This window comes from Anser anser (assembly GCF_964211835.1).
Source record: "Anser anser genome assembly, chromosome: Z".
NCBI classification, from domain to species: domain Eukaryota; kingdom Metazoa; phylum Chordata; class Aves; order Anseriformes; family Anatidae; genus Anser; species Anser anser.
The window spans coordinates 49658764-49680847 of NC_139723.1; the positions used below are offsets into that span (position 1 = coordinate 49658764).

General features: G+C 38.0%; 1 protein-coding gene across 1 annotated transcript in view; it reads left to right on the forward strand.

The window, feature by feature from the left end:
- The window catches only part of RORB (RAR related orphan receptor B), a 149318-nt gene that overhangs the window by 116658 nt on the left and 10576 nt on the right, over positions 1-22084 (forward strand). Inside the window, exons 5-9 of the mRNA XM_083817750.1 lie at positions 11150-11271; positions 12628-12760; positions 14264-14371; positions 15496-15606; positions 21892-22004. Of these exons, the coding sequence (XP_083673876.1) occupies positions 11150-11271; positions 12628-12760; positions 14264-14371; positions 15496-15606; positions 21892-22004 (587 nt within the window). The remainder of the gene's footprint in view (positions 1-11149; positions 11272-12627; positions 12761-14263; positions 14372-15495; positions 15607-21891; positions 22005-22084) is intronic.

Sequence of the window (22084 nt, forward strand, 5' to 3'; positions counted from 1 at the left end):
TTGTGTTGCTCACACTGTTAGTTTAAATGATCCAAATGTTCATAAATAAGTGATTATGTTTTTATACTTTACTAAATGCATATTTTAGCACTTACTGACTTAAGAAGACAGAGAGCAGAGTTTGTGTTATAACTTTTGATGTAGATTTAGAAAACAAAAACTCACCATGTGGTTTTCAAGTCACTGAGCATCCACTGAGCCTCACTGTATCTGCAGTGGACTTCAGATCTGTCTCATATCGGTTCTAGAAGTCCTTTTCAGCTGCATTTTATGCAAATTACAGCAGTTTAATAAGCAGGATGCAATGTGCTTTTTTACCTATACCTAGTTCAAATTTATGCAATCAAGCAATTAACCTAAAACTATTTGAAAATGCAATAGATAGACTAAAAGTACATGCCAGAGACCATTTTCCTGTAAATTATAAAGGGTTTGGGTTTTTTGTTTTTTTGTTTTTGGATTGTGTTATGTTTTTTGTTTGTTTGTTTGTTTTGATATTTCTGAAAGTGAAATCATTTTTCTCTTTCAGAAAAGGAAAGAAATCTCTTCCAGTTAGTTCAATTCTTATGTCAAATGCTAGCCAACTAACAAAGCCACATTAATTTTACCAATAATGTCCATTGACAGTGCTCCTAAATGGAGTTTGATTACATTACAGACCATGCAGTATAGATGTTGCAGAAAATGGCACTTTAAATATTGCCCATTATGAGGATAATTGTTGCTAGTAGGAATACTCAAGATTTCTGGTTACATATAGTTAAATAATTTCTGGCACATAATGTATATTTTCAATAAATGGAAAATGTCTACTGACTGTGTTTGCAGCACCAAAGACAACGAGGTCCATCTTAATTGCAGCTATGACTGTTTGAATAATATAAACCACTGCATTAAGTATTTAAATTGCTAAAATCAATTATAACTTTAGCTGAGATTGAGAATAGGGAATATTTTGTGATGTTTGGTTCTGTTTGACCTGCTTTTCAGACCATTTTACAAATGAATTAAAAATATATTAAACATTATTTAAAGCAAATTAATCTATAGCTTACATTCCAAAGCATGATAATATATTTCTTTAAAGTGGGAATATTTCTAATCCATTAAAGCAAGTACATAAAATTCCTCTTTTTCTCAAAAGATATATTTTCTTACATAAGCACACTTGACAGAATGTGTTCATTCTATTGAGAATCCAAAAAGCAGTGAGAAAGCAACCATTTGTAGCAGCCAAAATATGTAAAATAATGTATCGTGCATCCCATATATTAGCATATATCATGATAATCTTTTCAGAAATAGCCCTGTACAGTGAATATTATCATATTATAAATCACACAAAAAGATCAATGTAAAGCTAGCGGTATAATAAGTACTGAGGTGTGCTATAGCTGTCAGTCATAGGAATATCTGTTCAGCAGATTCCCTGCTGTACTGTATTATATTATATTGTGTCACAATGTCAGCAGAAGAAATGGTAAATGGCCTTCCGTAAGAAACCCTCTGAAAAAGAAGGCTGGAACAGAGCATGGAGGGTATGTGGCATGTGATGTATGGTGCCTTGCGAAGTTGTGTCTCGCACACAACCTCTGAGGCAGCAAAGACAGCACTGCAGATGAAAATCAATGGGGCAAAACAGTGATGAGTTAGGAATCACTGTAGTATGTAGAAGTAGCATGTTATCTCCAAAAGTCCTGTGTGTTGAATTAGTAGTGATAAGTTGCTTACCTCCTCATCTGGACAACCCCTTTATCTCAGTGTCAATGCTGATATTCGTGCATGTTGTTTCTGGACAGTTCAGTACTGACAATAGACAATATGCATACATACCCTATGCTTTCAAAGAGCTAAATCCGGGGGCCATATTGAATTTCTTTTTCATCACGTACAGCATTATTTGATTCTTCTCTAACCTTCAGCCACAAGAAAAAAAAAGAAAGCTTTGTTTTATTTTGTTGTTGTTGTTGTTGTTTTGTTTCCCAGTACACATGCAACATCTTAAGTGTTACTTTCCATGGTCATAGTTGACTTTTGTACACCGCATACATTCTGTGTGGTAGATTTCATTCACCATAACATGCATTTCACTACTTTCCCTTTTATATTTATGAATGATGTGCATTATGTAGCTTATGATGTTTTTCCCAGCTCTGTTGAGAACTATACCTTTCTTTAGTCCACTCGTTTTTGATAGTTCATTTCAAAGAGCAGCACCGCTATTTTTGTACGGGAGTGGAAACATATGAGGAAAATGTTGAATTGAAACACACAGTGAGGAACATGCATGTGTTTATTGCAAAACTGCAGTGCAATGAGACTAAAATTCAGACAAATGGTGAGCCTGAGTATCAGAATACAGTTTTTATAGTGCAGTAGTCTTTCATGGATGAAAGTTGCATATAAATTGGAACAGTTAAAGCAAGATATTAAGGCATGGAACAGTATCTCACGTTCCCTTTTGATTGCATGGATATTTTTTCTCTTAATTGGTGAAATCACTGGGATTGTTTATGATTATCAAATTGTTTCAATTTCTGACTCTACACAGTGACACTACTTTGATTCAATGCAGATGTCACACTACAGGAAAATAGAACTACTGTAGAATGCTTTTTCATTGCTTTTTAAAGCAGTTCTACACCTAAATTGTATAAAATCTTTATAAAAATCTGAATAGAAACCTGTGACAGTGAGAAAAATGTTCAAATGTATTTCTAAGCTCTCCCAGTCTTTTGAAGACTTATAGGTCAAAGCCTTACAACTGTAGTTTAAGAGTTTTAATATTCCAAGTGTTCCATGCATATTTCTAGGTTTCATAGTGAACAATGTCCATTCTAACAATGTTTGCTTAATTGTAATACATGAAACCACATTCTTGCTTTGGAACAGTCTCAACTGTAATATAATTGTATAATCTGTGCTTGAAGAAGTTAGGAAACAGTTCATCTCAATGAATTTGTGATAATTATATGGTGCCTGTAGAGCCCATGTCCCGCAATCTCTAGCCATTGCCTTGGTTTGTGCTTTTGCTGCCAGCTAAATGATTTCTAATTAGTATAAAATATACGTTTTTGACTAAATTGGCTGAGATCCAGGAAAAGAATTATTAAGTGGAGACCTTTAAGCATTTATAAATCCTCTAGGTTTTAACTCAATTCTGGGTCCATCCTCTAAATTCCTTTGAATTAGGGCTTTATTCAATTGTATTGTCATTTCTTGTAATTCGTTAGCATTTTTTTTCTTTTATGCATTATGATATTGAGAAAGCCGGGGAAGGATTAAAAAAAATGAATTTGTTTTTTGGGACCTCTTTTCAGAAAAACTGTTTCTGTTTTTCTATTAAAAATAAATAAATAAAGTTAAACATTTTCAGCTAGTCCATTTGAAAAAACAGATGGGAGGACCTAATATTCATGTTGGACAGCCACTACAGGACATATCTTTTCTTTATTGCCTGAATCACTGCCTCTACTACCGTAGAATTTCTTGAGAATTTCTTGAGGTAATCTATGCAGTGAAACCTGTTCACAAAACTTTACATTTATAGTCATAGTTCCCATGAATTAGAACACAGAAAAATGTTAATTTGGTATTAGCCTGCCATTATTTTGAGTATTATAATGGAGATTTTATTTAGAATGTATTGCAGGAGTTTTGATAGTTTTAAGAACTGATATGCATGCTTATAGCAGCCAGCCAAAGCTATGGTGTTATTGCAGCATTAATTCAAAGTGGATCCCTGTGAGAGCTCAACTTAGGATATAAGCCGAGATGAGCTCTTAGCTATTCAACTGGATCCTAAGGGTAAGTGGCAAATTAAAAATTCATTATTCATTTTAATTGAGGATGATTATCAGTGTTTTAGGAGGCACACTTCAAAGTTCTTCAGTTCCCAGTGCAAAAGAAGGGAATGCTGAGAAAACCCAGGATTTCTCATGAGAAAAGACAGACAAATGAAAGAACTAAAGAGCCTGTAGGAAACAGACACTGCTGAATCCTATGGATAATTTCCACTTAGGCCAAATTCACAGCTGATGAATATTGTGTGCAATCTTTGGAGTTATTAGACCTATAACCACCAGGATTGAACTTGACTCTAAGCTGGGAGTTTTTCCTAGGCATTGCAGTTGAATATCTCCAGATATTGCAAGGAAATGTCTGAAAAAGGCAGGACTGATTCATCAGCTGATGAAAGACCCCTGCAGGTCTGCACTAGGCTGATGTATATTATCTAGGTTGCAATGTTCTATTTTCTGTATGTAGTTCAGATTTAAACAGCTCCTAACCCACTGTTGCAATACATGTTTGAGCTGTCACAACTTTTGGAGAGTACCTTTTGTGAGGTGTTTACTGAAACCTAAAACAAGAAATGTCAGAAGGAAGGAAGGAAAGAAGGAAGGAAGGAAGGAAGGAAGGAAGGAAGGAAGGAAGGAAGGAAGGAAGGAAGGAAGGAAGGAAGGAAGGAAGGAAGGAAGGAAGGAAGGAAGGAAGGAAGGAAGGAGAGAAAGAGAGAGAGAGGGAAAGAAAGAAAGAAGAAAGAAAGAAAATGAAAGAAAGAAAGAAAGAAAGAAAGAAAGAAAGAAAGAAAGAAAGAAAGAAAGATCCCAGCAGAGTAGCCAAAACTAGAAATAGAATAGCTCATTTGCTACATCATTCTAGAAGTTGTGACCTGTAGTCCCAAAGTTATGCTCGAGAGGCGTATAGCCTGTATACAGTTTCTCTTTCCTTGCGTATACTTTTGGCCTGCTTTGTTGGCAGAATAGGGTTGTGCAGTCTTCCTGTCTGTCTAGTATTTCTTTCACCCAATACTTCTTTAACTTTCTCACACCCAATAAATACTTCTTTAACTACTGTTCATCCTCAGCAAAGGCAATCAGTGGCCTCAGAAATTTACATTCCCACAAGTTTTTGTAAAAGAGGTTAATCAGAAGTTGACAAAGACAGACCTTCTTAGGGAAGGAGAAAAGCCATGGCCAGGCCTGTGTCCACCCCAGAAGGTGGTGGCCTGCTGGCCAGTCAGCTTGTGTAGACAGGCGCCATGTACACACTTGAGGCCTCTTACCCAACTGAACACAGGGGGAAGGGCAAGTGACGTGTCCATAAGAAACTAGGATGAATTTACTGCACTAATGATGCTGCAGCTTATTGCACTAGGCCAGCCTTGCAGAATCAAATATTTTTCTTGTCCCTGTAGTTTTAGGTAGGCCAGACCAAATTTAAAAGCTGTTTCTTTTGCTAGAGCAACATTGATCTCTCGTGGTCTTCCTCCTCCTTGTCTTGGCTATGTCCTTCCTATATTCCACATTTCACTGCGGAGATGCTGCTTTTCTCTAATAGCTTCATTTAATTCTTTTAGTGCCAGTGAGATCCGTCATTATGCTCCGGGACAGTTCCCATCAATATTTGCACATGGCCTTTTTCAGGTATCGGCTTTAATAGGCTAATTTGCTTCCACCGAGCTGCCAAACCAGGAGCATGTTCTATAGATTCTTATTCTGTCACCAGTCTCCCCTGTATATTGTACAGCCTTTGTTTTACTCACAGTATATGTATACATCTTTCTTTCATGTTTTTGTTGCTCCATCAAGTCATAAGCTTTGAGGCCATCTTGCCTGATCAGTTACATTTCACAGACCGTAGAATTACATGCATACACAAAGTATTTCTTTCAAGAATCCACAACTGTTTTCTGAATTAGAACAAATCTTTTTTGACAGATAATATTTCAGCTTCCTGATGTATGATTTTCAGCTTCTTCTGAGCATTCTACATATTTTACTTTCTTTTACAGTGCTGTATTGCAAAATCCCAATTAAATCATTGTCCACCATCATTTCTGTGTCTCACTGAGTGCTGCTGATTTCTCCTACACACTGGATTACAGTACTGTTCAAGTTATTGCTTCCTGGTCTTTCTTTCTTAAATTGCTTCTTGTGATTTAAGTTTCATTTTCTGTTACTTTTTTTCCCCATCTATCTTACCATAATCTTTGGCAAGGTTTTCAGGAACTAGCTTTGGCATTGGAGGCATGTAATAGAGGTACGACATGTGGCAGGGCTGTTAAAAAGCACAGGCTGCTGTTGTCAAGATCTTGTCACATGAGGAGAATCTGAAAAACAAAAGTTTTGATGCCTTCTCCACGGTGTGGGCCTGCCTCTCAGTGAATGCCTGCCCATTCATGACACATCCACCCACCCTCCTGCCTGCCCAGCACCTTTCAGCGCCCCATCAGCATTGCCATAGGGGAGCACATCCACAGCCTTCCCAAGCCCTGCAGATCACCCTTTCCTGGCCTCTTCCACAATTCTTCTGGAGCTGCCCCAAATCACTTCCTGCCCACTTGACTGTTTGGGGAAGAACACAGTTTTCCTATGTTTCTCATTAATCAGCAGGTTTTAGAGAACATTTGAAACATCTCAAGCATGTTTTCCCTCTTCTGCAGTGCTTTTGTCAGGGCATGGTTGGGATCTGGTGGACACATCTCCTCTCTGAGGGTTTGAGCTGTATGCTGAGACAAAGTTCTTGTCTCTCCAGTTATGTTGGAGATTTCTGTAAAAGCAGGACATGTTAAATCTCCTGTTCTTATCTGTTCTGAGAAACCAGTCCTGCTGGCATACATTTCTATAATCCAGAGGATGAATCTATAAAATCAGCTTTCTTTAAAGATCATAGATCTTGTAAGATACCACTTGTAATATTTATAATTTTTTTTTGTTTGTTTAGTTTAGTGCAGGTGTTTACCACACAGACTGCTTTGGTGTAATTTAATATTGAATCTTTGGAAATTCAGAGTCATTATGAACCAAAAATGTCTTTTTTTTTTTTTCAGAATGAAAAAGAACAAATGAGACTTAACAGCTAATATAGCGGGTATTTATAAAAAACTAGTCAGGCATATATGGGACAGAAATGAAATATAATTGATCATTCCAAGATATATCTTGCCTGAATATTTCTGATTTTTCAAGACCTCATATTGGTGACAACTATTATCTGTTTACTTGATCGACTATGTTGTTTCTAGCTTACATGTCTGGAAGCAAATACTTCTTACTAGAGACTTTTCGCAATGAAACACAGTATTTGCACAAAAACAGACTGTTTTCTATGAAAAAAAGTCAAAATAACAATACTAAAAATTCTTCAAATTTATAACTAAAATACCTAATGGAAATGCTTCCAATATATGCTGGAAATACATTATTTTCTGTGGTCCATGTTTCCCAGCCAGAGTCAGTCTTCCAGGATACGCTGTGGCTCTCAGACCCCTAAAGGGTGTCATGCGGTATCAAGTGATCATGTTGCATGATAGGAGATATAACCCTAATATAATAAACCCAATATGCAGACAAAAGGGGAGAAATAAAACACCTAATGTACATCTTTGTTTACATATAATGGCAATAAGCTTCAATAATCATGCAGTTTAGAGCTGTAGTTATTGTTAATGTTGATGGTATACTGTCATGCGGGCTTAGTAATTCCTTTTAACTGAAGTTATTAATTTTCACTCAACACTTGCAGAAGGTGTTCCTTGCAAAAGAAAATGTTTCAAACTTTGATTCTCACACATAAAGAATCAGCATCATCTCTTTTGCTTGTCTTGTCATAAAGTAAATGTTGCAAACCTGATGTAATCTGTGTAAAATGGAGACTGACAACATTTCAAAGGGGAATACAGTTCATATTGAGGTCACAAGAATTGTGCTGTCTTTCATAGTCCTTGCGACACAACCAAAAAGGATTCCTAGTTATAGTTGTATCTGTGCAGCTTCCTGGTGTGAGGGGACCCTTGAAAGCTCTGCCTTAAGATGGCAGACAACAAAATGAAATGAAAATGAAAATAATGAAATTGACTTAAGTCAAGACCTGTTGCATGGAGAAACTGTGGTGGAAACTTCTAGTCTGGAGAACAGGAGGGATATATCTGTTGAGTATTCTCCCAGGGTACCTCCATGGGGCTGAGGCCATGGCCTCCATATTAAGGCAACAGCTCTCTGTAGTAAGCTGCTTTCCTTCCTCAGTGTTCCATTCTTTGAATGAACTCAGTTGCCAACAATACTTGAGAGCTGCTAGGTCTCCTCCCAGAAATGTGGCAAATTTTGGATTTAGCACAGTACCCATGCCATACATCAGGACAGTTTTACATTAAATGTCAGTACATTATTCCCAATGACTTAAGGTCTTCTTTCTGCATGGGATTTGCAGAGATACGTGCTGATTACAACTACATAGGTGAAAAGAACTCAGATCTGAAAATGGCATAGAAAAAAAAAAAAAAAAAGGCTATGCTCTTTGAAATCCCTTTGAGAGTAATATTCTTTGCTCTGCCTGCATTGCATCTTCTGTTGCTGAACTCTCTGAGAAGCCAAGATAAGCTTATAATTCTTTTGGTTTTTGCACCATGTCAGCACTGCACACCCCATGTATGCTATATCTGCACAAGGAACCTCCCAGGGACTCCAGCACTGAGTATAAGCAAGCAGCCTCCTCTGCTGCTTACACAAAATAAGCAGTCCCCTCCTCCCCTGAGACCCAGCATACCCTTTCTATCATGCACTCAGCCTTGCCTAGCCTGCAGCTCAAGAGTTTCAAGTCTTTCTTGCACCTGGTTCCTCTTTGGATGTCAGGATTTGGAGCTGCTGCTTGCTGCGATTGCCCTAGGCCTTCACACATCTAAATGTTTTTTTATTGTCAGTTCAACATAAGTACATAAGGAAAAAATGTATAGAACTAAAACACAGGATGCCATCCCTACAAAACCTTGAAGGTTCACGAATTGCTACTCAGCTCTTTGATCCTAAGGTAAATATGTAAATAGCAGGAAAAAGAGTGAGGCTTGGAGTCTTTGCAGTGATGTAGAACTGATGATTAAATACATTTCCAGGTCAGTGAAATGAAAGGATCTCATCTTCAGATTGTTCACATCAGACCAACAAGCAGGCCATCCTTATCTGATTCAAAATCTGGCTATGTAGTAATATTAAAGCATTTGATATATTTATTGCAAGTATTTTCTTTTGTCAAGAACATGAGTAGTTCCAGCCTAGTGTAACAAATGCTGAGGCTAGGGGAGATGAGCTAGAAAACACAGGAAACAGAAAGACCACCCAGTGGTTATAGAGGGCAAAATCATTCACCATTCAGACTGGGAACACGTAATACAAGTTTAAATTATATTTTTTTCACTGGTGTTTTAGATACAAGGTTTAAATGTTCTAATCATACTTCAGTTCCTTCTGGTTAAATACTTTCAGGAATATAAGATACAAAATCTATACCCTGAGCTAAACTTCTACAGTCATATTTACTCTAGTTTATGATGTTTCCAGAAAGTTGATTTTTTAAAAAATATACAGTAAACCGAAAAATATGGGGGGTAAAAATCTGAAATGCAGTATTTATAAAACAGTTGGGTTTTTTAAATTATTATTTAATTTATTCTGACAAGTCCATTTATCTGTAAGGTTTTTACTACAAAATACAACATTGACTTACCACCGTGGAGTAAGACTTGTATGCTTCTGTGGAAGAATGATGGATTCCTGTACTTACTAATATATACTTTTAGTTATCTTTACACTAGTCAGTTCTTCCACCAGGAAACCTAGAGGCAGCATTGATCTGTTAAATGATACCCATAAAGATTCAATAGAGAAAATACTCTTTTTTGTACAAAAACCTGGAACTCTTTTGTGTTTTCTTCAGCACCCTTCCACTAACTCTCAGCTTATTAACTGCGACAGTAGTACAGAAAAATCTCCTTTAATTCATACTCCTATAACAGTGATTGAAGACTGCACATATATGTTTACATTCATTTTTCGGCTTTCCTTCTTGACGGTGTTTTTAAATTCAGATAACATTTGGCCAAAGCAACAGTCTTATTTTGGGACTCCAAAACAACAGATCCACCCACAGTAAGAAACTGTTGAGGATGTGGATGAGTAAATGATGACATTCCTAGTTCTTTTTATTTCCCATGCTCAGGTTCTGCTAATACCCTGTCAATGTCCTCTCCTTTTTTGATGAACATGTTTTCTGATAAGTGCAGGTTCTGAAGTGAGTATTTCAGATCAGTTTTTTTGTCCACCTTTTACTTTGCTGAAATGGCATTTAGCTTAAACAATGTCTTCAGGATGAGGCACTGATCTACATTAGCTATATAGGTCTCAAAGCTGCAAGATCAGAAATCATCACATTTCTAGATCATGCTTTATCGAGACATTTCAAGTTCCAGTGCTAATGAATTCATGTTGGAATTTTTTGGGGGAAAATCTTTTTAATCCATTCAAGGGGTTTAAAGGACAAAGGTCTGGTTTCAAATACTTCCCTGAGAAGTTTACTGTTAATTTTATGGGGTTCTCAGGCCAGCAATGAATGCTTCCCGTTGCATCCTGCACTCCACGCTATGCAGTAATGTCTAAAACTGTGATTTCAGAATAACTTTAATGTAACTTAATCATGTGCTGTTACAGAGTGTGAGAGCTATTCCCCAGCCTCTCTTCTCCTAAAACTTAGGCTGCTCATTGCAGCTTTCACACCCTGCTAGCACCAGTCTCCATGTTCATGTCCATCATGCTAATTCAGAAATCGATTCAGCTAAAACCTAACTGGAGAAAAATGAGACAATATTCCTGTTTCTCTGATGTAAGTAATCCCCAAGTAATGCAAATGCCCATGTCGGGACTGAGTGGCCAGGTGTGGGCAGCTGTGCAGGCTTGGGGTAAACAGAAGTGATCAGTGAACCAGAGTCTCCAAACAACATTTATTTGAACACATTAATCATCATCATCATCATCATCATCATCATCATCATCATCATCATCATCTTACAGAATTAAAGAATTAAAATAATTTCATAAGATACATTGTTATTTTCATATATACATCCAAAAGCATCCTTTATTTACGAAGCATCCTTTGGTTTTGGATTGAATACTGAAATATTTCACAAAAGACATCTTCAGAAATATTTTAAAAGAGAGTGAGAGAAAGGTATCATTGGAAAGAAAAGATTTTTATTTTTTATTTTTTTGAAAATCTGCATTTTCCAACAATCTTAATATTTTCAACATTTTGCTATTGCAATTCACTGTTCACCAGAATGTTTCATGTGAACTATTTTTTATTCTCCTCTTCTCAGATCGAATTGCACAGAATATCATTAAATCTCATTTGGAGACATGCCAATATACAATGGAGGAACTACACCAGCTAGCATGGCAGACCCACACATATGAAGAAATTAAGGTTTATCAGAGCAAGGTACAACCTCGTAATATGCTTTTTCTTCTGTTCCCTATGAATTGAAATTGTTAATATCACAATGATAATATAATTGTTAGCATAACATATTTGCCAAGGAAGAGCTGATGAGTTTCTTACAGGTGAAAATAGGCTTTTAAATATCTTTGAGGAGTCTGGTGAGTAAAAGCAGAGTGACATTTCTTAAATAGAAGGAGTAGCTTACCAGCAGGTTGGGATAATTTTTAAGTCAAAGCTCAGACATGGTCACAGAATCCAGATTTCTATACATTGTTTATTACAACATATTTAATCATTATGCAGAAATTCAGTTGAACATCATGTGATCAGGATTGGACACTCTCTATTTTAAGAGTTTTCAGAAAATAAGACAACCTAACTTGTTTCCTTATAATTTTAAAAGCTGTTAGAAGCACAGCCCTTTTTTATCTGAATAATAAATACTTTCACTGTGAGCAAACTAAATATCTGTCACTTATAGATAACAAATAATGATAAATTGAAAATACTCTGTAAAGTGAAGTTGTTCAAAAGTGGCTGGAAAAATGGTCTCTTTACATGTTTGTTGATTTTTTTCTTCTGCCTTTGTGATTCTCAGATCACATTCAGAATATTTCTTACTGGCACCTCTTCAGATATAGCCCAGTCAACAGAAGTCAAGCTGTGCTCTTTGTGCCTCTTGTGCCTGCATCACTAGCAATGTTTCTGCAATGAGATATCAATTGGCAGATTGACTGATCATGCAAGAGCCCAAAGAGACTCCTTCTTTTTCTAGGAAAGACATGGGGCTAAGAAGAAATAACAGGCATAAAAACACACTAACTTGCACAGTTATTGTATGCAACCCAAGAACGTTGGTTTGCATTTGCACAACTTGCATGCACAAGGAAAGTAGTTATCAAGGAGACAAAAATCTCAAGTAGTCAGTATTCAGATTGCAATGATTCTTTAATGATTTATTTTTTAAGTTTCAAACTAGCAAAAATATTCTGTCAGACAACTGAATAGCACTGCACCACTTCCTCCCTTGGAATATCCTGGGTTATTTATATTGTTGGTGCCACCAATTGTCTCTCCTGCACAAAAATCAACATTAAAATCATATTTTAACACTGGCCAATGCATTATCCCCCTCTGAAGAACCAGAGAGAGAGTTCAGACTACTTGGGCAACCAACTTGTGAAAACAACATTCTAATAAAAAGTGTTAGGCACCTTGAAGGCAGAGATACCACTAGCTCTGACTGGGGAGGCAGTCTTAGGACTGTGCTTTCTTGCAAGGCCACTTGAAGTCCTCTATGCACTGATGAAGCCACTTACTTATTGGTTTGCTTTTCCATGTGTGTTTTCCTGGAAGACCAGAGAAGCTCTGTGGCAACAGTGTGCCATTCAGATTACACACGCTATCCAGTACGTTGTGGAGTTTGCGAAGCGGATAACAGGTTTCATGGAGCTCTGCCAGAATGACCAAATTCTTCTCCTTAAGTCAGGTGGGTAAATACCAAAGGCTTGAGACTGGTTTAACTCCCAGTACATTAGACATGTACTCTGCTGTCTTGTTCTGTACATCGTTTTAATTTTGACGGAACCTTACTTTTCAGTCTATTTCATTAGCTGCATTAACACTTCTGTAGTCTTCCCCACTGATCATGTTACTGTCTTCTGATCCCCTTCCCTCTACTGTCAGTTGTGGTTATTAAATATACACACACACGTTGTCATTGCAGCAACTGCAGTCTCCAACCTGACATATAGTGGAAGGACCCTGTGAATTGAGCTGGTCGAGTCAGTCATCTGCCACCCCATAAAATCTCCACTTGTCATTAGTGAATGCCTCTGTGGTCATTTCTAATCTTTTTAATGAGACTACAGAGATACCCTCCAGCCAGTGCACAGGAGGGAAAATCCCTCTTGGCGCCAGTTGGTTTTGGACTAAATGAGAGGGGATTATGGTGGCATGCTCTGGCCATGCTCTCTGTGCATGTCTCGGTGTGCATGTGTGTACATAAGGGCAAGGTAGAAGAAAAGGGACAGGTCCCTTCCCTGACATGGGACGTGGTAATTTCTGTTCTCCTTGAGAATCATGACAAGTTTTGTTCTGACCATACAACAACAATCCTAAACTCAGGAGGACAAAATGGCATGACGAAGTGAGGTGTGAGGCAGCAAAGAATATATGTGTTAAAGCATAAGAAGTGCTTCCTTTTTCAAGAGAGAGCTGTTCACTTCATCTGAAAGTCTTTGTGTTTAGGGCTGTCTGTGGTCAGTGTGGGACTCAGCCAAGGTGGTGGGCAGAAGTGCAAAACGGAAGAGAGGCAGAGCAGGTCCCTGGAAAAAGAGAGACATATAACAACAATTTTTTTTTTTAAGTTTACACTGACTTTGGAACATCTGCAAATGACAGTGCACCCCATGCAATTACTTTCATTTGACAGACAAAACTGGCAACACAATTGCACCTTAAGCAAAAAATATAGTTGCACTTGACTGTACTGTTAGACAACTCTGTTTAGCTTCAGCATGTATAAATACATCAGGTTTTATTTTCTGTTTTGCTGTTAATGCTGAGCAGAAGGAGTTAGAAAATCTGGACTTTTTATTCTAAAACATGTTTGTAAAAGAATCCTCAGATTCAGAGTTTCTCTTACAGGAAATTTGGATTTAGTGAGAAGGTGCTTAAAATTATTATTCCATTCATTTTTCCAGGTCTAAATTCAGATTAAGCCCATGTTACCAATTTGCTGCAAGAAGAAAATAAACCTAAAGAAAATATGGTGAGGCTGGACCAGAAATTACCCATTTTCTATAATCAAATCAGACAGAACTATTGTTTCCCATATTCAGAGAGAGATCATCTAGGTGACTCCAAAGATTTTCTGTGCCTGTTGATGTTTCTAATGATTGATATCATCCTAAATATTTTCTTGAAATTTCCTGTATTTTGATGTTTTGCAGTAATGTGTGGTACTTTTCTTCCTTTTTGTGTCCTATAGGCTGCTTGGAAGTTGTTTTGGTGAGAATGTGCCGTGCCTTCAACCCACTCAACAATACTGTTTTGTTTGAGGGAAAGTATGGAGGGATGCAAATGTTTAAAGCCTTGGGTATGTTGATCTTCTTTTCAACCAACTACATTGAGCTAAATAATGGCAGATTTATCTTTCTGAAAGTACTGACACACACTGAAAACCTTAGTAATGTTGAACCTAGAACATTCAAATCTCCGCAATCGAACTGAAAATGTGACACTAGCTGCCAGCAGTAGTGGGTGTTTTTCTCTAAAGGAAAGGAGCACTATGAGGGTTTTATCAGACAGAGTTTTTACTCTGCCATCTAAAGCTTTGATAAAGCATGAGTTCATGGTGGAAGCTAAGTGTTTTAACATCACATGTCAGTTATGCTTGACATATCAAATCACTCCCACTAATTGTGTCCTGCAGAAGGCCACTTTATTACACCAAGGAGGGGACTAAAATGATGAACCACAATAAAATATACAAAGAGACTTGCCTAAAATACTGTATTGCTGAAAACGTTTAAGCTTACTTAGATTCGCCTGTGAAAGCAATTGCTTCGTTTCTTGACATGATATTAAATGCTACCTAAAACATTAATAGCTAAATGCGCGTCCTTTGTCAGTCAATGAGAGTGATACATCATTAGCAAATTTAAAATGACACAAGCAGAACCAGATTCAAGGAGAGTAATTTATATCAAAAATTTACTGTATAGGTAAATTTTTTTCTTGCATATGAATAAATATAACACTTCCTTGCATGAATAAACATTTATGTGTGTGTTAATGTCCACTGTTTGATGTATTTTAGTCCTTATGATGTTTTCACAGATTTTCAAAAATATTTGTACTGTTAATTGATAAATGATATGAGTGAAAGTTATTTAGGACAGGTCATTCACCCCCATTAGCTTTTATGTCTGATTAGAAATAAAATTTCTTTCCATGCTGGGAATAGAAAACACCTTTTCAAGATCTCTGTATGTTGTTCATCTAAGTCATACCCCTAATTCTTGATAATTTTTGTGCTTCTTTGGGTGATTAAGTGATACATGAAGTAGCTGATTTTCAGAACAGGTAGAATTTTAATAGCTGATGAAAGGTAGTTGTTTTAGAAGTGCAGACATTTGCTCTTTTTTTTTTTTTTAATGTGAAAATGAAAAAGATAAGCTAATAAATTTCTAATTTGATGTTGTCCTTTGTGGTCTGTAGGTTCTGATGATCTGGTGAATGAAGCATTTGACTTTGCAAAGAATTTATGTTCCTTACAGCTGACTGAGGAGGAGATTGCCTTGTTTTCATCTGCAGTTCTGATATCACCAGGTATTTATTTAATCCAAATGCCAGAATGAATCTTCTTTTTTTGTTGTTGTTTAGTTTGTTTGTTTGTTTGTTTGTTCTGTTTTTAACATCCTTGTCCACCTCTATTTCTACATTTTTGAACAACTGTTTAAGGTGTATTAAATGTACCGAGTTGTGTATTAGTCAATGGAAGAATACCTGTATTAGTCAAATACAACTCCCAATATTTTGGGTAGACTGTCAACAATTACACATGTTGGAAATAGATCAAAAATGTGGTGGCCTTATCACAGAAATCCAGATAAGAAGATTATGTAACATACCAGTTATGTATATATTAATAAATAAATAAATAAATAAATAAACAAATAAATAAAAAGAATAAGGGGGAAAAAATCAATTGTTCTCTACCTGAACTTAATCTATGGGCAAAGATTTGTTATTTGAGTCAAGGACCATCTTATTAGTTTCTGTGAGCTCTTTCATGGGACAAAAGAAAGGTAGACTGGAACCTGAGGGAGAAATAATTGCTGAGAATAGGGGTAATAGACAAGGAGCAAGGTTGTGCAGACAAGCAGTGCCAGCTGGCATTTCTCCAGAACACATACAGAGAAATATGGTGCCCAAGATGGGGCATGTTCCTCTTAGGATTTTCAGTGAACTCAAATCTCATGGCCCTGAGCAGGTTAAGGAGTCCCTAGTTATGACTGGCTTTTTCTATGGGGATAAGAACATGAGCAGTAAAAATCTGCATGATTTCCTGTCTGAATTTATCTCCATGTGAGAGGTGATAATTCCAGGGGCAAAATACTCCTTTTCATGTATTCACGTAACTCCACAAAGACAAACTCACAGTTTAGTGTGGCATTTTAAACATTCCGCAGGGGTGGCAGACCTCCAGCTCCCACTAAGAGTAACCCCTTGAAAGGCCTTTTCAAAAAATTCCACCGTTAATCACTTTTCCAGCCTGTTCCACTAAAGATTTCCTCTAGGTCACTTAGCCTTTTTGAACATCTGTGGTGGAGATTACATTAGGCAGAATTAGACTAGCACAGATGGTATCAACATGTTTGTTCTCATTAATGACACCTCCTGAAAGCACTCTACTCCTATTTTTCCTTTGAGCACTTCTTGCAGTCATCTGCTCAGAGGTGAAAGGTTCGAGCTAGTGCCTGCTAGATGTGAGATCAGGATGCTTCAGAGATGACCCTCCAGAGAGCTCCCATTACCATGTGTTCCTCAGCCATGTCCTAGTTGTACATGGGGGTGAAAACTGCCTGTGTGACACCTCCCAGATGTCCTGGCTTCCTCTGGGACAGGGGACTCGGTGCCTTGACAGGTCCCTCTCCACCATCCCTTTTCTCCCCCAGAAAGACCCAACCTATGAGAATGACAGAGGTGTGCAGCATTTGCTCCTGTTTAACGTTAGCGACCTGTCAACAAACTGACTCCATTCAAAGCTGAAGACAAGCTGGAAATTCCATGGCAGTCTAGGCTATACAGTTCCTCAGTAATATACTAACAGAGACCGCAGAAGATGATTTCAAGCTGACTTCATACTATGAAGCTAGGAGAAGTAGGAAGGGGATGGCTGAATATTTGTCCTTTTTAATATCTAGGGTGTTTCCTGAACAAACAGAAGCAATAAGATTATTTGGAAGCTGACTTCAAAGCACTTTGGATCAGATTGGGGTATCTCACATGGAGAAAGAAAATTCAGTTACATAATTTCTAGACAAATTGAAAAGAAGTTATATTTCTGTCTCCCAGGTAATCTTGGAAATCAGAACAATTTATAGCCCTATTTTACAAAATCTGGTCACAGAAAGCTTCCAGCATCTCTGAGTGTTGTACACCTTAGGTCTGGAAAAAAAAAAAAAAAAACTATTTAAGAAATGAAAAGTTTCCTGTTGACTTTAATGGATTCTGGATCAAGTAATTTATGAAGCTACAGGTAGGAATTCAATGGAAATCAAAATTCTGATTAAGGTTTGCAGATCTTCATACACCCCTTTATTTTGCAAAGCAACAAAATCTCTTGCATTCTGTCAGCAGATCATTTTGACACTCATTTCTACTTGTAAAACATCTGCAGCTGTACTAAGTGTTTGAAAAAGTCAGCAACTCAACGCTGGCTTTGAGCCAGCAGTATTGCAAGCATGTGTTTGTTGTAAAAGCTTCTCCATTAATTTTAGTAAGGCATTTCAGGCAGAGCTGGCTGTCTTTTGAATAGCAGCTTCTGTTAAGTAACACAAATAAGTGGAGGTAATTCAAAGTTTTTTTCACCATAATCAAGCTTGAGGTTTGAAACTGGTTGTACTAGATGATATACCTCAGTAATCTGCAGTTTCTCATTTCATGTCCAAGTTGACATGCAATGTCTCCTACTCTTAACCAAAAAAAAAAAAAAAAAGTAAAAGTGATGTTTGCTGAATATTTCTTGCTGTAGTCTGCAAGCATCTGTATCTTTAGTCATTGAACAAGCAATGAGAAAGACAGGATGGGCTGAAGCATCATGTGCAAGAGTGAAGGCAATCTCTATTCTTTAAAATGACTGCAAGTTTGAGTTGTGCAAATAATTCTCATTTCAGCTGGGCTGCTAAGTTTGTGAATGGGGAGGCAAAAAAAATCAGTACACATTGAATTGACATTGAAAATTGCCATTTATTTTCTTTCAAAAATAATAAAAAGCAATAGAGAATGAACGGAGAATGAAATAATCCAGGTGTTCCACTTTCTTCATAATAAAGTGTTTTGTCTTGCAAACATAAGTGAACAAATAAAGCACCGGTTCTAAGAGGAAACCACACCAGTAATTCTACCAACTAATTTAGTGACACAGCCACTTCCTTTGAGAAGTGTTCATCTTCAAGTTTTTCTTACACAGAAGCCACCAAAATCCAGAAGGAAAAGCACTGAAAGAGCTGAAACAGTGCTTCTCATATTCTGTATGGGTAGCCACTGATCTGTTGACTTTTTCCCACACTTTTAAGAATATAATCAGAGGTATCTGGGGAATTTGCACAAATTTGCACATGGTTTTTAGTTGGTAGAAGCCACATTTCGGGAGACAAAATTAATATCCATTGCTAAATTTTCACCTAGCTCTTGTCATTATTCTAAGAACTCCTGTATTATATACAACATGCTCTGTGACAGATAAATGATGAAGCCTGTACTCCAACAGCCTCAGTCTATTTTTAAGCTCATGCTTTTGGCAGAAAGATAAATCTTTAAGGATTGCTCTCTATCATAATTCTTTCTACTTCCAGTCTGCAACAATAGGCATTGATTTAACAATATTGAAAGGTATGTTTTTGCAACAGCATAAATTTGGAGCCAAACTATGATCCCTAACGATCCCTATGATCCCTAACCTTTTCAATTTTTTTTTCTTTTTCTGATTATCTGCTAAATATTTAGAGGCTTAGTTTTGTCTCTTTTCAGAACATTTGGTGCAGGACACTTTTCATAGAGTCTTCTCCAGAGACAGTCAGACAAATGACAGAATCCTGCTTCTTCTGTGCTGAAATACTCTTCAGCTCCAGTCTCCTGATTTACATTATTTCTATGGATTATTTTAGTGACTGGGGGAGGTATGGAGAAGAGCTCTGAGAAGGAGAGGGATTTTCCTGCACCTTTCCATCTGTACATTAAGATTCATGCCTGTGACAAAACTTAATTTCTTATTTCACAGAATCACAGAATCACAGAATCATCTATATTGGAAGAGACCTCCAAGATCACCTAGTCCAGCCTCTGACCTAACACTAACAAGTCCTCCACTAAAGCATATCACTAAGCTCTACGTCTAAACGTCTCTTAAAGACCTCCAGGGATGGTGACTCAACCACTTCCCTGGGCAGCCTATTCCAATGCCTAACAACCCTTTCGGTAAAGAAGTTCCTCCTAATATCCAAGCTAAACCTCCCCTGGTACAACTTTAGCCCATTCCCCCTTGTCCTGTCACCAGGCACGTGGGAGAATAGACCAACCCCCACCTCGCTACAGCCTCCTTTAAGGTACCTATAGAGAGCGATAAGGTCGCCCCTGAGCCTCCTCTTCTCCAGGCTGAACAACCCCAGCTCCCTCAGCCATTCCTCATAAGACTTGTTCTCCAGACCCCTCACCAGCTTCGTTGCCCTTCTCTGGACTCTCTCGAGCACCTCCATGTCCTTCTTGTAGAGAGGGGCCCAAAACTGAACACAGTACTCGAGGTGCGGCCTCACAAGAGGCGAGTACAGGGGGACAATCACTTCCCTAGCCCTGCTGGCCACACTGTTTCTTATGCAAGCCAGGATGCTGTTGGCCTTCTTGGCCACCTGAGCACACTGCTGGCTCATATTCAGCCGACTATCAACCAATACTCCCAGGTCCTTCTCTGCCAGGCAGCTTTCCAACCACTCGTCTCCCAGCCTGTAGCTCTGCTTGGGGTTGTTACACCCCAGATGCAGGACCCGGCACTTGGCCTTGAACTTCATACAGTTGGCCTCAGCCCATCGCTCCAGCCTATCCAGATCCTCCTGCAGAGCCTTCCTACCCTCGAGCAGAGCAACACATGCACCTAACTTGGTGTCATCTGCAAACTTACTGAGGGTGCACTTGATCCCCTCATCCAGATCATCGATAAAGATATTAAAGAGAACTGACCCCAGTACTGAGCCCTGCGGGACTAGTGACCGGCCTCCAACTGGATTTAACTCCATTCACCACGACTCTTTGGGCCTGGCTATCCAGCCAGTTTTTAACCCAACAAAGTGTACGCCAGTCCAAGCCACGAGCAGCCAGTTTCTTGAGGAGAAAGTTGTGGGAAACGGTGTCAAAAGCCTTACTGAAATCAAGGTAGACCACATCCACAGCCTTTCCCTCATCCACTAACCATGTCACTTTGTCATAGAAGATCAGGTTCATCAAGCAGGACCTGCCTTTCGTAAAACCATGCTGACTGGGCCTGATCGCCTGCTTGCCCTGCAAGTGCCGCATGATGACACTCGAGATAATCTGCTCCATGAGTTTCCCTGGCACTGAGGTCAAACTAACAGGCCTATAGTTCCCCAGGTCTACCCCCCGGCCCTTCTTGTAGATGGGCGTCACGTTTGCTAGCCACCAGTCGACTGGGACCTCCCCGGATAGCCAGGAAAGCCTGATAGCCTCCTGGAAAGCTAAAATCTATAGATCCAAGAATCAGTCTGGATAGTGAAAGAGGGAGAAACAAGTTTACAGCATGGGAACTCAGAAGGTTTAGTGGTGCTGTAAATGGGTATCAGGAAGAGGTTCTTCACCAAAAGGGTTGTCGCACACTGCAACAGGCTCCCCAGAGATGTAGTCATGGCACCAAGCCTGTCGGAGTTTAAGAAGTGTTTGGACTGTGCTCTTAGTCATCTAGTCTGAATTTTTGGGTAGACCTGTGTGGTGCCAGGAGTTGGACTCAATGATCCTAGTGGGTCTCTTCTAACTCAGGATATTCTATGATTCTGTGATTCTATAAACACAGCATATTACTCATTTGGAGATTGTCTTGGGGTCTGCTACTTCATTTTGTGTATGGTTGTTTCCAGAAGCTATGACTTGAGAGAATATACTTTTTTTTTTTAATCTCCTAAACTTGGGGTTTGAGATCAGTAAAAGTCCAAACAACTGTAATTGTTATTCTGCCATATAATCTTTATTTGTTGTTTAAAAATAGAACATTTTTAAATAATGAGAAATTTGCACTTCAAGACTTTGCAACAGCTTATTATTCTTTGCATTATTAAATAAATTCTTTTGAAGGAAGACATTTCTTTTTATACAGAATATAATATTTGGTCTCATAAAGTTAGCCTAATAAATAACAGGATACATTTTGTTTTATTCTTTTGATTATTATATTATTTTCAAATATGTGACTGTTTTGATTAATATGCTTATTTTTTATGTACTAAGACACTAAGATGACATGACGTCTTTTTTACCTAGGCAATATGAAGTTAGAACACTGACTACCATGAAAGTATAATAAAATGCTTGGATCTTGTTTCATTTCTACTCCCATTTTACCTTTTAACATGCTGGTTCACACAAACAAACGCAGAGCCAATATTGTATTGCTGTACACTCAGTATGTGTTAATTAATCTCTCCAGTGATCCTTTAATGGATTAAGATACTTTGCTTCTGAAACCATGTTTTAATTATCATGCAGTCCTCCCTCATGAGAATTATGATTGCTGTGAATGCTTGCCAGCATGGGACACTGAGTTCATCCATGAGCATGTACCACATCTGTGCTTTTCTTGGCTTTATCTCTTCCCTTCCTTTTTCTTAGATCGAGCCTGGTTAATAGAGCCAAGGAAGGTCCAGAAGCTTCAGGAAAAAATATACTTTGCACTTCAGCATGTGATCCAGAAGAACCATCTTGATGATGAGACTTTGACGAAGGTAAATTGTTAAAACAAGGAGCTAAGCACTCCTCAGTCATGTGTCTCTTTTTGTAGCCACTTCTCCATTGCTGCATTAAT